The sequence below is a fragment of the Pollachius pollachius genome (genome assembly GCF_949987615.1).
Source record: "Pollachius pollachius genome assembly, chromosome: 11".
Lineage (NCBI taxonomy): Eukaryota > Metazoa > Chordata > Actinopteri > Gadiformes > Gadidae > Pollachius > Pollachius pollachius.
In genome coordinates this window covers 11,123,892-11,142,896 of record NC_136944.1, presented here as the reverse complement: position 1 = coordinate 11,142,896, position 19,005 = coordinate 11,123,892, and the positions used below count along the sequence as shown (strand labels likewise).

The 19,005-nt window shown below is 40.3% G+C and overlaps 1 protein-coding gene across 1 annotated transcript; it reads right to left on the bottom strand.

The window, feature by feature from the left end:
* Positions 1–5,316: 5,316 nt before the first annotated feature.
* Positions 5,317–18,973, bottom strand: cacng4b (calcium channel, voltage-dependent, gamma subunit 4b; the record flags this gene model as incomplete). Its single annotated transcript, XM_079746626.1, has 4 exons — positions 5,317–5,861; positions 9,468–9,608; positions 11,525–11,608; positions 18,751–18,973. The coding sequence occupies 4 exons, from the start codon at positions 18,971–18,973 to the stop codon at positions 5,317–5,319; spliced, it is 993 nt and encodes a 330-aa protein (XP_079602752.1).
* Positions 18,974–19,005: the final 32 nt, after the last annotated feature.

The following is a 19,005-nucleotide window of genomic DNA, read 5'->3' as shown; positions in this document are numbered from 1 at the left end:
TCTAACAGTATGAGCTGTACTCCCAACTAAATAGAGATGGTTATTTGCTATTTCAAAGAGCTGACCAATAGGAATTCATTATTGGCTATTGTGACTTCAGTTTAACCAAATATGTTCATGAATATTGTGATACACAAGCCATTTTGTGTCGACCCAATCTCATGACTAACATGATAATACAAATTGCCCAACCCTGCTTTTATGACCAGCAGGGCTGGGCAATTTGTATTATCATATGACAGTTCAGGTATGCATCTTCTACCTTGATGAAACATTGGAAAGTTTACAGTTGCATGACTTTTACTTTATACATTTGTGAATAATACATCATTGCAGAACATACCAACGTCTTGTATTCAATAGAGGGCAAAAAGGCGTGAGACTAACCAATTGGGGAAGCATATATCTAGTTGTTAGCACTGCGGCACTCTGACCTTCTAAAATATATACATATATATATATATATATATATATATTTGTTTGTACAATAAAAGTATAAAGACAATGAAGAACAACAAGCCAGCGATTGTCGTGGATAAAACCCTCAATTACGAGAGTCGAGAAGGACTAGGGTTGAATGATCAAGGCTTTATTGTCACCGCAGAGAGTAACAAAATCACCTGAGTTGGTTTGCGAAGAACTGGCCCATTCGGCCTGGGATCTCTGAGGTAACTACAGCTCTGTGATTTCCTAGACCAATCACAGAGCTTATAAAATCTATGGGCCCTCCCCCGTCCCCATATTTGTCTGTGGCATATACAGTCATAATCCTATAGCTGGTAGTGTCCTATTTTAACCGGGGTATGGATTAGTTAACTTAACTCTAACTTGAAGCCTACAGAATATACATTCTAAAGCCACAGACGAGAACCCATAGGGGGTAACAGATGTTTCTCTAAGAGGCCATTTACATGAGGCGTCGTTGGGTCAAACAATTGCAGGCATTTGTATAACACAGGAAGGCCAGGAAATATCAATAGTGTTTAACATTTGGCTCCATTGTAAATATATTTACCTTATATTCTTGTATAATTTACACTTAAAGTTAACCTTACTTATACTTGTATCTAAGTGAACTGAGAGATAGAATGATGTCATTGACTACAGAGGGATGTCTGTCTGAGTGTGTGAGCTGTTGAATAGCAATGGGAAAAGGTCTGGAGCCTGCCCCTCCCCCCCTGCTGGTACATTTCTCTCCACTAATATATTGCAATATTTGGCAAATATCCTTTTAAACCTTCATTATTTTCTACCATATATCCCCCCTTTGGGGCTTATTAAGTCCCACACATCCCTTAGCCCACCTGTATTACCATTTTACGATCTAGATGACCCTTCGGTTACCCTATCCTCCATTTATTGCACTTTTATAAAACACAAAAATTAGAAACATTACACTCAACATCATAATATTCAAAAAACATGGAACAGGTCTTTCCAGGTGCAAATTCTTTGTTCAGAAACATCAGCCGATGTGTTTCTGTTTTGTCTCATCCGACAGGCACTTGTCCTCTCTCAATCTTTGTGTCCATGATTCAATTCTTGTGGGGATGTTCCAGTCCTACTGCTGCTCCACCGGGGAAGATGCTGGGTCTGTGTGTGGCGCCTCGGCCTCTATGCTTCTTGAGGTTGTTCTTCTTCACCTCTGCGTGTAATCTTCCACAAGGGAATGCTCCACGGTTACAGTGTCAACCCCTCAGCAGTAGGCAGAACGGGTCGCCACAGCCGGTCCTCCTCCGTCGTACTCTCTGGGTCTATCGGGTCCTGTGAATGTTACAAAACCAGAGGAGCTTCATACCTGACAAGCAGCTGAATAACACCAACAGTTCTCATAACAGATCCCCAAAGTAAAGGCATGCAGCATAACCCCACAATCATAAGTGTGATGACTATAGAGGTTAAGATGGTAACTATTTTTGTTAACAAACCAGTTTATACTTCACTGTCCATGGCCAGCATTATCCTTGAGTTGTTCAGGTTGTGGGATGGCTCCTACGGATAGTAGGGAGTGAAAACAGGCATAACAGATAACATGATGGCATATAACACAAGAAAATTAAAAATGTTCTCAATTCGGTCTTCGGTTCTGGTACTTAGCTCTGGTTGGTGTCTGACAGGGTGAACCGACGTTGGATGTGGTCCAAGGGTTTGATGGTTTGATTCAGAGCGTATCCACAGGAAAATAAATTATCAGAGAAATTGAAAGTCCCCTGGTCTTACTCTACCGTCACCTGGTCTAACTTTTCAGTCACCTGGTCTGACTCTAGTCGCCTGGTCTGACTATACAGTCACCTGGCCTGCCTAGCAGAAAGAAGATGCCTTACACTATGGTATCCACAGGAAAAACAAAATTGTCAGGGAAATCGAAAGAAAAACAAATACCTTCCCACTTATGTGGTTATAGGCTTTAAGTTAAAAATAAAAATAAATCTGAATATGTGCATGCACAGGCCGAGTCCGCTGTGCCATGCTGATCGGCTGAGAGTGAATTTTGGAAAGAACAACATTTGCTATCTGTGGTCCACTGGAAAGCTACTATGGACTTAACATTAACCATGGATTGATTGTATTCAGGAGGAGAAAGAAGGACACATAACAACATAATCTGTTTGGAGGACAGATAAGAACAGCTTAGTAAGATCTTTCTGAACAATTTATTAGTTTGATGAAGAGATGGTTGGAATAAGTTAGCTCATAGCTCATTGTGAGATGGCATTGATTCAATCTCGTGTGGTGGAATTAAATTAGCGTGACCATAGTCAAGGGATTTTACGACTTTTCAATACAACCACAAAATCCATCCATTGACATTAATGTCATGGTTACGTAATTGACCGTGTAACATCATTTTTTCGATGAATGAGGAATTAAACTACTTTAACCTTTCTTAATTTCTTTGTTGTTTCTTTCATTTCTTTCTTTTTTTCTTTCTTTCTTTCTTTCTTTCTTTCTTTCTTTCTTTCTTTCTTTCTTTTGATACATAATTCACATGAAATGTTTAAATGCAATCTTGTAAAGTGGAAATTATGCATACCAGTTTTTATATTTTATTTATAGTAGAAACATGTTATATATGCAAATCAAAAATACTAGCCTACTGTGAGCAATCTTACAAGAATACAAAAGGTAAACACCATAAAAAAGTAAAAGGTTAAAACCAAAGCACATTATAAACAAAATCACATGTTCCTATATAATTTAGTTTTCCAAAAACAATCATATACAGGCATATGTGGTATTCACTTATCAAGTAAAGCCATGATATTTTGAAGACAATTCGGAAAGAAAATAACTTTTGATATACATTATTTTGCAGGTAGTGGTGGTCTGCATTGTTGCACCACATTCATCATCTTTACGGTTTTACATTCGACTAATTTCTGTGGTCCAGTTTAGCCATTATCTTTGTCAATAAGAATATTTATCTTCTGAATAATTCTTAATAATAAGGCGCAATTAGTTAGAATGTAAATAATTTTTCTTTGATATTAACAATTGATCACTTTAACAGAATCCATTTATTAAGACGATTAAGACGATTATTTAACTGCATATGAAATGAGGATTTTGAGTGCATGAAGTTATGATCAGGTGATATTGTACAGAACAGCATTACGTTTATTTGAATTGTATCTTCCAATTTCCGTATGCATGGCATATAAAATAATAAAGTTTACCAAGGATCTATTTTTTCTTAAGCCTCCTGGATATTCATATCTGTATGACCCCTTTAAAATGTAATTTAGAAAGTTTCCTTTCCCTAATTGAGCTTATTTGAAACAGTAGGAAAACCAAAAAATAAGTGTTTCTGCCACAAATGTGCATTGAAAATTGTTGAACAAAATGGAGAGGACAAAATTAATGATGGTTAGTCTGAAGATATATGCATATATCGCTGTTTCTTCTTTTTATGGGTACATGGAGGTAACAAGCAGACAAAATAACCTTTTATCTATTGGCCACAAGGTCAAAAATATTGGATTTGCTATGAGTGGGCACATAATTAACTATTAACTAATTAAATAACCAATAGAAACTCGTAACATCACAAGAACACTTTTTTTATTTTTCACTCAACTAGCATCCAAAGGGCAAATCCAAACACAAATAGATACCCTTTCTTTTCTACCTTAAACACTCCTTTTTTTTAGGACACACAAACATTCATTTTTTATCATGTTGGCCCGGAAGCTCTGATCTTTCTCAGGGTGCTGGGGGATTCAGAGCCAGCAGAACCTCTCTCATCGCAGTCTTTTGAGAATGCTATCTCTGTCAAACTCCAGACTTGCTAACAAACAGATTATGCTGTGTCCTTTATGGGCACGTATGACAAAAGTGAAGCGGGGGTGATGGTGTGTTCAACCTCCATCGGTAACAGACCTACTAAAATGCTGTATTTCTATACATGTCTCTACATGCACATCTGGTTTCAGTGGTAGAGATTCTCCACTTTCAACACATTGCAAACATGGACCACCTAACTACCCACCCCACCACCAACTCTGAAAGAATCAATCAATATTGATTGATCTCAGATTATACCTAAACACTGAATGACACACAAGAGTTAATATAATTATAACTGTATATTTTGGTTAATCCGCCATGTAGGGACTCAAATATATGACTATGTTGATGAAGAGGAAACCGCCTTGGTATAATAACCCACTACACAGAAATTAAGTTGAGAGGTCCACACTTGATAGAAACAGAGCAGACACAAAGACACAGTTATAGATAACCTAGCACCTTGTTTTGTAAAATACTAGTAGAATATGGCACATTCAGATCTCACTCAAAATGTTTAAAGTTTTTTTTTAGGAATCACATAAACAAGAACAATTCTAGAATAAACAGCAGTGTTTGTAACCAATGCCCTCTTTGAAAAGAGTGTGAACACAATCCAATGATCTCAAACACGACGCTGGCTAAGACACATATAACCCACCTCAACCCTGCAGTGACAGGGCTCTAAAAGCAGTCTCAATAGAAGAGAAACAACGATAACAAAGGCCAGTACAAGAGAAAACAGCTCAATTTACAACTGATGGTTACACAGCTATCTTTCCACCCGCCTGCCGCTCTCTTTGGACCCTGAAGTAACTCAAAGTATGGAATGGTCTCCGATGGTTTCCTTTTGTGGTCTCCATTTCTATTACCTCTCCTCTGAGTTTCTGGAAACCCCGGTACCCAATTGTTACAGAGTATCCCTTTGTAACCCCAGTATCGCTTCGGAACCCGAGTACAGAACGAGATCCCGAGATGAGACCCATGGGCGAGACTCCGGGACGGGACCCCGGGACGAGACCCCGTGCTTCACACCGGTGTGGTCCTGTGGTTGCCCCCTTCCTTGAGGTCATTGGGGAAACAGTTATGCACCTGCAGGAACTCAGCAGCGGTGGCTGCGGCATCATGCTCTGGGCTGTAGGGGCTCTCGGCAACACTATCCCTGGCCAAAGTGTACATGGACAGCTCGCCCAGTGGCCTGCTGGGAGACGGCACCATACCCCCCTTGCGGGCGTTGGTGCCTGGCGTGTTCTCCCGCGACGCCTCTGTGGAGCGAGAGCTGGAGCGTGATGTCCGCCGGCGGAAGTGGGAGCTGGGCATTCGCGAGTATGGTGAGGACGAGGAGAGAAAGCGGATGAAGTCGCGGCGTGCTCGCCAGCGCACCTCCTTGTTCTTCTCGATATAGATGTTGATGGCAAGCACGGCTACCGCCTCGGCTGCGATGAAGGACAGCGCGCCAAAGTAGAAGGACCAGCCGTAGGAGTACGTATACTTGCGGTCATCATCCCGCTTGTCGTTGGGGTCACCGGCATTGCTGGATATGTAAACGATGATGCCGATGATGTTGCTCAGACCTTGAAGGGGAAGAACATATTAAGAGACATCAAGTGCCCATTCAAAGCGAAGACTTTGGCAGGCAGTAAAATGCGAGGCACACTGCAGGGCCTTTTTGTTTAATTATAGAAAAAGAACAGTTCACAGCAGCCTCTTAACTGTTGCAAAGCAACTATGAGCATCTACTTCTAAACCAATGAAGTTGAGCGCTATTTACAGAGTTTAGTTTTCTAAACTCTGTAAAGGGCTGTTTAATCTTACCCTAAGGAACCAAGACGCAAATGGCATGCTTCCACCGGGCAGTGCGTTTAGGCCCAGGACGATAAGGTCTGGTAATTTAGGTGCGGTTAGGCAGCTCGGTTATGGCTCACGTTTCCACCATCGACAGTACTCTTATGGTAGGGCGGGGTTTAAGCCGGATGGCGATAGTCATCAGCTTATGTAGGAAGCTACATAAGCATCGTGACCTCATAGCAGCCCGACACAGTTCAGCCTGCTAATAAATCCAATGAAAAGAAGAACGAGACACATTAAACAAAGAGCAACAATGGATGTCCAAGATGTGTATGTGTATGTAGAATATACTGCAAAAAGTTTTTGTTGTAGTAAGCCTAGCTACACAACATGCTAGTATAACTAACATTAATGTTGTTGGATCAACCCCTTTGTTACAGACACAGTGTCAAATAAACGGTTTACTTTGATTTGTGTTTTAATCTGTGTTCAGGTCTGATAGGATAGAATACCATACACATGCATTGTAAGCAACTAGTTTCAAGTAGTTAAAGTCCTTCCATTTCAGACTAAATGATGTGATTTTATTTTATTTTCCAGACCATTCCATAGTAATGCAAGTTAATTGTAAAGTTGCCCATCCTGCGTTTGTGCTTGAACTTTGGAGCAGGGCTTCCACCTCAGCAGAAGAGCCATGCATGGTCTGCAGAGGCTGCTTATTGCTGGTCTCAATGATGTGTGTCATTTTTTCTTTAAATTCAGAATAAATCTTTTTATACTACATTATCTTTCTCTGGAATTTGGCTCGGTTTGAATGTCTCAGGAATTAAATTATTTCCTACATGGAAAAACGTGGTATGATTAGATAAGAATCTGATTCATGCTCAAAATCTTTTAGAAACTGCAATATTGCACTTTATCTTGCATCAAACATTGTACCAAAAGATAATAAATAAAACCAGAACAAACATAGAACTTGAGGTAGTGTGCCATCAATTAAAAAATATATATCATAAAAACATGAACCAGTGATATAATATAACTAATATTGCATATTACAAAAAGGCTTTAACAATCACACAATCATATTTATCGATAACTTTTTTAAAGGGGCCCGAAACGGTCGGTTTTAAACCATCCATCTTTCTTCCCTCCTAGGGGTTGGGGGGCTTAGGGCTACCAATGCAGAAGAGGTGCTTGAGGTGGAGGGATGGGCTCTGTGGTGGCAGTGGCCTCAATGATCTCCTGGAAGAAAACATAACCAATAAGAAGGAATTATATGGCACAACTGGGTGATATGTTATGTACAAAATATAATAACTGAGATAATATACAGATAGGGTCTGTCTGTCTATATCTATTTATCCATACCTTTATATCAATATGTGGATCATTATATATTTCTACCAAAATATATTAAATAAGACACTGGTTTGTCAAGAACTACATCACATTGATCAACCATAGGCTACATAGCATTTTTAAAACAATAACTATTACATTGCTTGCCAAGTGATTATATCTAATCTTCAAACCTGGACTCCCTAGAACATGGAACACATGGATATCATTGTAACATTGTTCAGATACCAGATACAACAACTTACAAGTTTCTCGTCATCCATCGCCATACCAACAAAGGGGGTAAATGGGACAGGGATATAACCTGACCTAACCTAAATATGCCCAGTACTGTCATAATCTATCATCAATGACGTTCAGTTCACTAGCTAGTTAGTTCGCTAACTGGAGTGATGAATACTAGCGATTTTGTGATTATGCTTGTTATAAAGAAAATGTCTATACTACATTGAAACGGCATAATGATAATACAATGGTCAGCATAATTGTTTACATTCATTTTTTTACACTTACATTTGTGTTGTTCGATCCTGTCGCATGTTTCGCCAGCATCTTGCCTAGGATTTTTCTTGATTTTCTCGCAAGGCATTGTGGGAGATTTCTCACAATCCTTGCATGTGAGTGTGCCTCTCAAAAAACGTACTTTCAAGAGCAAGTTAGCCATTGCCCTTAGCCAGTAGCGTGCGGTGCCCCTCCATTTCGGTGGGGCAGAAACTACTGGCGCATGACCACACCCACAATTTATATATTGTATAAGTATATTTGTATATTTTGTAGCATGTATATTTTGAACTACATTAAAACATGTTAACTAAACTAATTGTGATTAAGAATTAAGAATAAACGAATAGCCTAATGTTACTGCACGCTTTTGAAGTGCCATCCGCAACACTCGTCATATGATGTGGGCTAATAAGATTAGCCTATGTGCAATGGAAACACCAACTTGGTCTGCAAAGTCAAAAATGTCAAAGGACAAATTCGACATTATAGGGCAGTTATTGCTCCATATTTTATTTTAACAATCAGCTGAAGAACATACAAATACCGCGAACATACAAATGCGAATATCCGGTTTGTCTGGTCAAAGTTGTTTGATGGCTAATTTATCTTCAAATTTTAACCTATCAAATGTTTTTTTAAAAGAGACTGAACAGTGTTAATCACAGGTGCAACACAACTCGCCATGTCTGCCAAAAGACGAAAGATACTGGCTGAATAATTTGAGTTAAAACAACCAAAGTCCTAGAATATGACCATGGGGTGGACTACTTTACGACCATATGGGCGTCTTATAGCGCGGATTGCAATTCTTATTGCAGCCTGCAGGGTTATGCGAGAAACATACAGAGTGACGCGGTCGCTGAGCTGCCAAGCCCCAACATTGCATGACACGTTAAACTCAACTAGAATCGCCACCATCATCCAAAATTTAATGTCAACAGACTAGTAGTTGGAAAGCGTGACAACCACATTATTAAAAATAAACTTGGAGCAATGATTTACTGAGGAAAAATATTTTGGGGAGCATGCTTTAGCAGGAAGTTCGCTGCCCCACCTGCCCATATGGATGGCACGCGCCTGCCATCCATATATATGGGCATCCATATGGCCTTACCCCTCACTGAAATGACTTACAGTCTTACCCTCCGCGTGAATGCGGAAAAGCGAGGGGTAGGGCTAAGGGCTAGGGCTAAGGGTTGAATTGGGATTGCCTTGGACTGAGCTGTGGGCGCTAAATCACTGACGGGTAACGGGTTGACAAAATTGACCAAATAAGATGCAGTACTGCATTGAACCATCGCATTTAATGCAACAATGCCTACACAGCCACAACGCCTGGTTGCATTAAATGGGTTGTTTTAATGCAGAACTGCATCTCATGTGGTAAATGACATGCCTCTATGCCTCTTAAACACATCCATTGCAACGCTGCCGATCATAATCGGCGTAGCAGTGAGAACACCTTGAGACCGCGACAACTGCTAGAACCACAGTAGGAGAACATTCCTAGAGCCCCCGGCGGTTACCTGCAGCGACGAACAGGATGCCTGCACTGAGGAGGATGTTGTTGCGCTTGCTGTAGACGTGGCCCAACCCCACACAGAGCCCCCCAAACATCAGCAGGACACTACTGAGGATGGGGAACACACTGGAGGCCCGCACGATGCCTGGAAACATTACATGAAGGAACTGTTCAATTAGGAAAGATTGAAGAATGCATTCAGGAATTCTTTGCATTTAGGAAGAAATCAGAGATAACAAGGATGGATTGAAGCAAGGAAGATGAAGAACCAGGGCTTTCTGTGACTATGAGGTAAGGTTGACTGCTATGTAGGGGGCCTTTTATGGATTTGCCTACACACTAAATAATTCATGACTAAGATTTGGCGACACTGTTAGGGACAGTGGAAAACACTGTCATTTAATAGATACATGGTTAGTGTCCTCCTTCTACTAAGGATATGATGACTTTCCCAGGATAGGCACAAAGGAAAGGTAAGGAGAAAAGGAAAGTAAAAAAGCAAGGAAGGGAAATAAAGGAAAAGGGAAATTATGGAAAGTAGAAGCGAAAGGGTCGGGAAAAGGGAAGGAAAGAGGAAATTATAGGAAAAAATAAAAGGATAAGAAAGAAAGGATAGGAGGAAAAGTAAGGAGAAAATTGTATGATAGAGAGGAAAAGAAAGGAGGAAAGGAAATGAGAAAATTATATGATAGAGAGGATAGGATAGGAGAAAATAAAAGTAAAGGAGAAAAGAGGAAAGGAAGGGTGAGAAGGAACCAAAAAATAAAGTAAATGAAACAAAGTAAATTAAGCAAATAGAAAGGAGGGATTAAGAAAGTCGAGAATAATACAAGTAAGTAATACAAGCCAAATAAGTAATTTGATGCTACTGTGCAGCCCGTCTCCACAATGCTATTAACAATTTTTCCTCAGATTCTCAGCTGTACCCAGAATACCTATTACCCATTTATTCAACTGATATATAGGAATTAATAATAATCAATTTGTTTTGGATACTGTCAACATTTTGTGTGATCCAGGTTTCTAATCAAGGGCCAGCAAAGGTTTAAGGAAAGTATGAGACTTATATAAGGAAGGTATTTTTCATGTAATAAAAAAAAAAAAAAAGACACAGCCTGGGAATACTCAGCTGAAACAAGTGCAACAAACAAGTGCAATCACTAAAGGGACCCTTGGTGTGATAGAAGGTGATTTGGGGGATTTTTGGTAATTAAAAAAAAACGAATAAGTAACCAAACATTAAGATACATTTGTAGATGATGAATGAGCTACGTTAAAGGGCCCCTATTCTACCACCAGGGCTGATGTTGATTAATAGTTACAAGCCATGTGAAAATTGACCCTCTAGCAACATCATAAGTTTGATTGTACACCCAGATGTATGATGGAATCATGGATAGATCAGCCTACCAGGTGGTACAGCAGTCCTCTGGATAGGCCTGTAGGCTAAGTAAGGGCCCTTTAAAGGTTGTATCAGCGATTCTAGGCAGAAACATAAATGATCGCATTCATCTGATCTTTCCTCACAATCCGCTAGCTGCCAACCCCATAAGCAGGCCGTCAAAAATCTGCGTCTCTGTAGGCAGCCTATGCTCCGAGATCGTACACGAAAACTAATGGTACTACCAACCACCCAAAACAAAAATAAATGGTATTCCAACCAATCACCGACAAGGAGTGGGTGTTGTGGGGTTTTGCACTGCGTTCATGATAGTTTTTACTGGATGCACGAAACACGGAAGGGAGGGGCGAGCTGGCTTTGACTTCTGATCAAATACCAACCAATCAAATACCAGTGACGTCACCCAACATCGTTGACACAACTTTATTATATACTTATTACCCGTCTACAAATGAATGTTAATGTTTTGTTAATGCATAGGTCATCATTAACTCAAAGCTTGTAAATTGCTTTTGAATTAACGTTATTATTGTTGCTACCAATATTTCTACATAAACATGTCTTGTTAAAAAAGGAAATCAATAAGCATGGGAGATTGGTAAAAATAATAAGTTATTATTCAGATATTAATAGTCAATGCAATCAGAGGCAGAACTTACGCAGGAGGTACTCAGAGCTGTCCGTGTCATAGTCGTTGTCATCTGGGAAATGGTTGATCCTGTTACAGCTGCCTTGGTTGATACCTGCATGGCACGTGCATCAATGACTAGATGAACAACAAACATCACTAGAAACTTTAATATTACTGACAAACATTCTAATTACTTTCATGTCCTGGGACAGAAATTTATATGAGATAAATGAGAATTCCAGTTGATTTGAGCTGTCTTGAGCCCACAGGCTAAGGTGAAAGTGAAAGTGCAGGAGGTAGAGCTACTGTTAAAGCTGCTGTCCCTTGCAGTGAAACCCTGCCCTGCTCCTGTCTCAGATAATGGAGCATAAGGAGTGGAAAGCTGCATCTCAAATGTCTTCTACCTACTTCTCATTGTCAAAGGGCCCTGAAAGGAAATACACCCAACCACTTCACCAAAGATGTAGACGCTAGAACGCCCTTGTTGGAATCAAATTTGCTTATGATTCTTACATTTTTAACAAATGCTGGAGGTGAAAATATGTGAAATTCTTTCACGGCCGACATTTCCAAGGAGAAAGCCAATAAGCAAGGCTACTCCAACAAAAACAACATTGTAGGAACAGAAAGGACACTGTTTTTTGAGCCGTTATATCTCCACAAATGGTTCCCTTCTATTCGGAAGGCTTAGCTAAACATGGACCAAAGGTCAGCCTGTGTGTGTGTGTGTGTGTGTGTGTGTGTGTGTGCGTGTGCATGTGCGTGTGAGTGTGTGTGTGTGCGCGTGTGCGTGTGCATGTGCGCGTGTGCGTGTGTGTGTGTGTGTGTGTGTGTGTGTGTGTGTGTGTATGTGTGTGTGTGTGTGTGTGTGTGTGTTTGTCAAGAAGAGGAAGGAAACAATCAGGTAAAGGGCAGCAGCTCATCTACCCAGGAGTGGCATGTGCGAGACGCGAAGGTGTGAAAAGGGAGAGATGAGAAGAAAGGAAAGGAGGAGAGACAAGAGAGGAAAGGAGAGATAGCCGAGATGAAGGGAGGGCAAAAGACCAATAGAGATGTGGACATTGATAGGTGTGAGCTGGGATAAATCTTCATCCGTAATTGTGTGGTGTCAATAATACCATGGCATTAAGAGGGAGGTGGGGGTAGTACCCCTCTTCCCTTTTAGTTACGCCACACGGAGCGGGGCTGTTCATAGGGACAATAAGTGTGTGTGATTGTTTGACAGACATTAAAAACAATTACCCACACACAAGCAATCTGATCTAATGGTTTCGACATTTGACATTGACATTTGTCCAGAGCTAGGGCTAACAACCAGGATATTTCTGAATATTTGTACCTATGTCCTTATGCATGTATGAATGCAGTTACGACCAATCAGAGTTCCACATTCAAGATAAATTCTACCTCGTAAAACCTCATGTGAGCCTTTCTCTCTCTCTTGGAGATCCTTTAAGCCTGCCCTCGTCTCAACCTATAAAAACCTCACTTCTCTTTGAGTCTCTGAACAGACCTCCTGTCACATTCACCTTGTTGCATCTTAATAGGGGAACTACAACCATATCCCAATCAAGCAAACAAAACACCTGTGATCTCCATTTCCCAGGGTACCCTGGGGGATCACGGCCCCTTTGACACAACCTTTGCTATGGGCCTTCTGTGTAGAAAGTCTGAATATAACAGATTGCAGTGATTTTGGGACAGGGGAAGTGGCAGACATTTTTTACTTGAATTAAGAAATATCTAAGCACCGCATTATGCGTGTAAGAAAGAGGCAAACATGAGGATTTGGGCGTCCACAAGGCAGAAGGATACAAATAATTATAAGATTTAGAGGTGCAAGGTGTCAGGTGTCCCCATGAACTGAATTACGTTGTTATTATTGCACAGCAATAGTGAGGAGACCCACAAACATCTGAATAACAACCACTTGAATTAATATATCTTGAACTGAATATGGTAATTGTACATTACTGAATCAATTACATAAATGAATGAGGTAACCGGAGCACCTTGTGGACATACATTACTATTTCTAGGGCGGTTACTATGGTAACGGAAAACTGAAAGGACTTGCTGGTAACAGGTAGAGACAAATCAACAGGCGATTTCTACACCGACAGGAAAGCCATATTGCTTGGTGTCTTATAGAAAGTTGTTGGAGGTACACACTGAATAGGGTGTGACAGGTTTGATAGGGTGGAGGTAAACAAAACGCAGCTCTAACAGACCTATTAAGTGTCTGTCTCAGCTGAAAGCAGCATCAAAACCTTGGCTGTAAATAGCAACCCCCCCGATTCCCCAATCCTCCACCCCTTTAGCTCTCCATGGCAACCAATAGTCAGCCGCTGACATGCTCATTTAAATAGATTATCTCCAAGGATGCCTTTGACATCTTCATTGTATTTTAATGCCTAACCTAACCAGAACAACATATTCAATCCTTCCATAAAAAACCCTCATGCACTAGTTAATAATCTCTCTCTAAAACACACACACACACACACACACACACACACACACACACACACAAACACCCCCCCCCCTCTTCACACACCAACACACACACACACACACACACACACACACACACACACACACACACACACACACCCACACACACATTCACACAACCACACACATGCTGAAGCAGGCTTCAGAGGATAGGTGCTTTAGGGTAGGGAGGCTGAGATACTGTGAGTCAACCCAGCTCAGCCAATAAGAGGGCCATCTCTGTAGAATACTCCAGATCAGGAGAGGCAAACTCTTTCCTTCTCTTTCTTACAGGGGGTGTGATCCTAGTTATATAGACATACTGTATGTCCCCACCCGCTGCACATTTCACACCTACCCCCCTTGGATTCCTCCTCTTAAAAGATTTTTAGATTTTTCCCGTCTGAAAGAGCTTGGAAATCCAATATAAATGTATGAAGTGTGACCATTTTATGAATGGAAGCACTTTAAAATTAGACTGACTGATTAACTATTAACTATCTACTTTGAGAAATATCTGCATTCAATACAACCGTATGGATGTGTACTCCTTGCCTCCCCACACACCCTCTCGAACCACCACCACATCCAGAGCAGGTCAGAGGTCAATAGTACTATACTATATTATAAGTCGCTTTGGATGAAAAACAGTGGTAATATTTATCATTCATTAAACATGATAAGAGTCTCACTGGAGTTTACCACAACAGAGATGTGGATACAGAGAATAGAAAATCAATAGATCATTGTTGTTTGAGCTTTTTGTCGAACACATCAGACCTGTTGCTAACTTTTACCCGCTACAAAACAAGAAAAATGTTAGTTTATTTTTCAACATCAGCTAAATGTGTGTTTGTGTGTGTGAGACACACACACACAAACACACACACAAATACAAAAGCAATTGATCAGTTTATGTGCTGTTGGAATTAAAGCATTCAACCTGGTGAAGGTACCTGGTGTGTTGAGATGACTGACGGTTTGCTAATTAAGTTTGCGTCATAGCAGGGGTTAATCAAACATGGCCTCGCCTGATTTTGAGCTCAAACAAAAAACAAGTGCTGTTGGAGAGAGTTATTTGCATTTTAAAATGGGACATTTCGATTGTTGTTTCACCAACTGTTGTAGCCAGGCATGTGCAGAGGGGGGGGTCTATTGGTGCCTGAGCACCTGCCCCTTTTCCTCTGAATGTCCAAAGTGCCCTCTTGAGTGGCGATTTAAATGATCAATGCTTCTTAAAATTACACATGAACATTTTTAAATGAACGTGAGAATACAAATTTTCGAAAAGTAGTAGGGCTAATATAGAAGAAATTTGGTAGCCTCGTCTACCTGCGCTGCCGGTAGGTGACGTCATAGGCTATCAACGTGACCTTTCACGTTTGCCTGCCTGCAGGATGCACATCGTATTGTTGTTTTAAGAGACATCTGTTTCAAAAATCATTTAGCTGATGTTGAAAAATAAACTAACATTTTTCTTGTTTTGTAGCGGGTAAAAGTTAGCAACAGGTCTGATATTCGCCGTATATGCGGTTTTGACTTACCCAGCAATCAGATTCATCAGCACAATTTCACTACATTACGGCTGTAGTATGTTGAGGACAGTTTAGGACACCCTATCGACAAAAATCATAACGACATTAGTCGTTGTGATTTTGAATCCTGATTTTGAACCCAAAGACCCAGGGTCTTTGTTTTGGCATGTATACCCATCAAATAAGCCTCTCCAGATACTTTTTTAATTGAAAATCGTGTATAGAGTTTGCCTGGCGCAATGTTTGGCTTCCATGGTATTGGTTAGGGGCACCGCGAACGCCGCAAATGCCAACCAATTTGCTTAAAAATCTTCCAACTTGATACTTAACTGTTTTAGATTTGTTTGCGTTTCTATTATATTATTTACGGTGGCAGGTAATTGATTTGTGTGGACTTCTTGGAAACATGGACCTACCGGTAAGGCACAGACTTGGTAAACAGTCTTTTTAAATAAACTTTGGTTCGCTAACTAAGTTGTTGATGCTTCGTTTTATGTGTAGGGACCCTAATCATGCTACTGCAGAGGTTTGGTGCTATTTTGAGCAATATAAGTGGTTAAAAAATGCACCGTTTGCGGTGCCCCTAACCAATAACATGGAATAACATTGCGCCAGGCATCTTTTATCCTCGAAAAAAGTATCTGGATGGTGTATTTGATGGGTATAAATTCCAAAACAAAGACCCTGGGTTAAATTTTCGCCAGAATTACTCTTTAAATCTATGTTCTGTAGCTGTTGTCTACAAATTACACCCCCCAGACTGGTGCCATAGACTTTACTATGGAATTGTTTCAGGAAAGAAAACAGCACACATCAATAAAGACATATTTTTTTATCTGATTGCTATAGTACTTGCCAATGGTGGGCTGCTACTTACTACAGGTAACACTTTGCTGATATCTCGCATTATTGTGAAACAGGATGCAATTTAATAGTCTAAAATATTTACCAAAAATCAATAAAACTACTTTTTCTCATTCTGAGTGCTGTAGCAGTTGCCAATGGTGGGCTGTTACTGACTACAGGTGATTCTTTGCTGATATTTTGCATCAAAGCGAATCAATACGCAATTAATAGTTTAAAATGTTGACCAAAAATCATTAAATATATACATTTTCTCATTCTGATTGCTGTAGTAGTAAGCACACATTTTCTTTCAATCGCATAGTATGATTTTACATTGCTGCATTTTGTATTTTATAATGTTTGTGTGAATGTAGGCTGATGTAAGGCTCCATATTTCATTCTAAGGTGTACAGTATTCTGGATTTTGTATTATGTAAAATTTGATATAGCCCTTTCTATCGTAATAATTACTGTGTAAAATTACATTTTGTTTGAATAACGGTTGCATTTTAGGTTGAATTGCAGGTTTAGTATTATGTATAATTTGACATTGTCTGTAGGGATATAGTTTGTGTGGCATAATGCTAATTGGTTATAACTGGTTATTGGTTATTGTCATAGTCCCGTTGGGGGTCCTGTGGTTATAAGATGCGCTGATACTACGGGAATGGGGGAACGAAGAAGCTAAAGGAACTGGCATGTTTTGAAAGCAACAAGTGACTCACGCATATTTATTATCAGAACACGACAGCATGGATACTACTATGTAAGATTGTATGTAAGATTACACAATACATTTTGTTTGAACAAGGGTAATTCATTATTTAAAATAAAGATGACATATATTGTTAGCTAATCTTGTTCCATGTGCCCTCTTTTGAATAAGAGCCCCTGCCCCTCAAAAGGTCTCTGCACGGCCCTGGTTGTAGCGGCTGCTACCGCACTGTCTTCTGCATGCAGCCACCATCATCAATAAAACAGTGTCGCCATTACCACCCGTCTCCAGCTCTATACTTGTGAGTTCCCATGGCAACGGGCCCATTGCGTTCAATATGAATGGATTGTACCATTTTTTCTTCCTCCCAAACCAGAAACAAAGCATGGAATTACTAGGTTAATTAGTACTAGGCTACAAAAAGAACAAAAAAACCTTTACTGTACATCTTTTAACCATTATACTGTCTGACTATGGGAAAAAAATTGTCTGGGGTCGTACCCCAACAAAAAAAGTTTTGCTTCTATATCCGTGTAAACATGTTGCTTCTGGTGTCATTTAAACCATTTGGGCCGTTTTAAATGCATTGGAATAAAGTATTAAGATTAGTGAACATTGCTCTGTGACAATTATCAAATGAAAGAGTGAGAAGTTGAAGGCCGAAGATTCAAAAGAAGTTGCAAATCGGCTGCATATTCGTTTAGGTTTCAGCACCTCGGCATGTGGACAGTGCCCAGTTCTTAAAGGAAGTGAGCTGATAATGCGTGGAGCGCCGGATCTAGAGCTAGATCGTCTGGGGTTGAACAAACAGTCGATAGGCCTATAATGGTCGATTTCCAAAAGAAAGCGAAAGCGCACACAAACCAACCCAGTCAATGAATCAACGTGTTCTTCTGAACCAAGAAGTCATTGCCATCTCACCACCCAAAACACTTAACAAAATAAAAACTGGATTCAGACGTTTACGAGGGGTATATATCCTCCTCCCTTGTCTCTAATAACCTTATATGTTATGCTCGGACATGACTTAACATCGGGAGTCATCTTTTTCTAATCACTGGGCATGTTTCCATAGCGATGTCAAATATGTTGCCAAGCAACAGCATCCCATCCAACGAAGATATGAATGAAGGTAAGGACTGTGCGTGTTGCTGCCGGGAATGAGCCTCCTCCTCCTGAATGAGACAGGAACGTGCCATGGATTGGTTGGCAATGCGTTCTGCCGCGTGGGCCTTGTACGCGGCCGACTTTTATATGTTAGCTTTCAAGTAAACAAAATAGATAAAAGTATCATCACTTGCAAGATGCGATCAATACGCACATAAATCGCCTTTGTCTCTTTCTACTTTTAACACGAGTCAATTCGACCGATGATTTTTTCAACGCCTTTGCTCTTGTTATATTCTTAATAATTAATCATTCTCCATTCACTTTTTTCCGTTCTGAAACATAATTGACCACTTTATCCACACACTATTCACACACATAAACCATCAAAGCCTACACTCTAAGTTAAACCTTGCCTTAACAGGGTAAAACTGTTTAAAGTACGTTTTTATTGTATTTATTGAAAATGCACTGACAAACTGAAAAGCATAATACTCAGTGTTCAGCTTTTCCAAAGTAAATTCTGTACTACAAAGAGTTCAAAGTGTTACCTCTTACCCTCAATACAACAGATTCTCCACAGCCCCGAATGGGTCAGGTCGCCCTTCTTAGTTTTGGGCTGCGATGGGGTGTCGTCCGTAGAGGCATTGGTTGCGTTACAGATGTACGCGCGCGAATACAGCCAGTAGTCTGTCCCTATGGCGATGGTCATGAGGCTGAACGCGGCGAAAGCCCCGGCGGTGGCCAACAGCGTTTGAACCCCGCGGTCACACCAAGCCATTACGCCTCATAATAATAATAATAATAACAAGG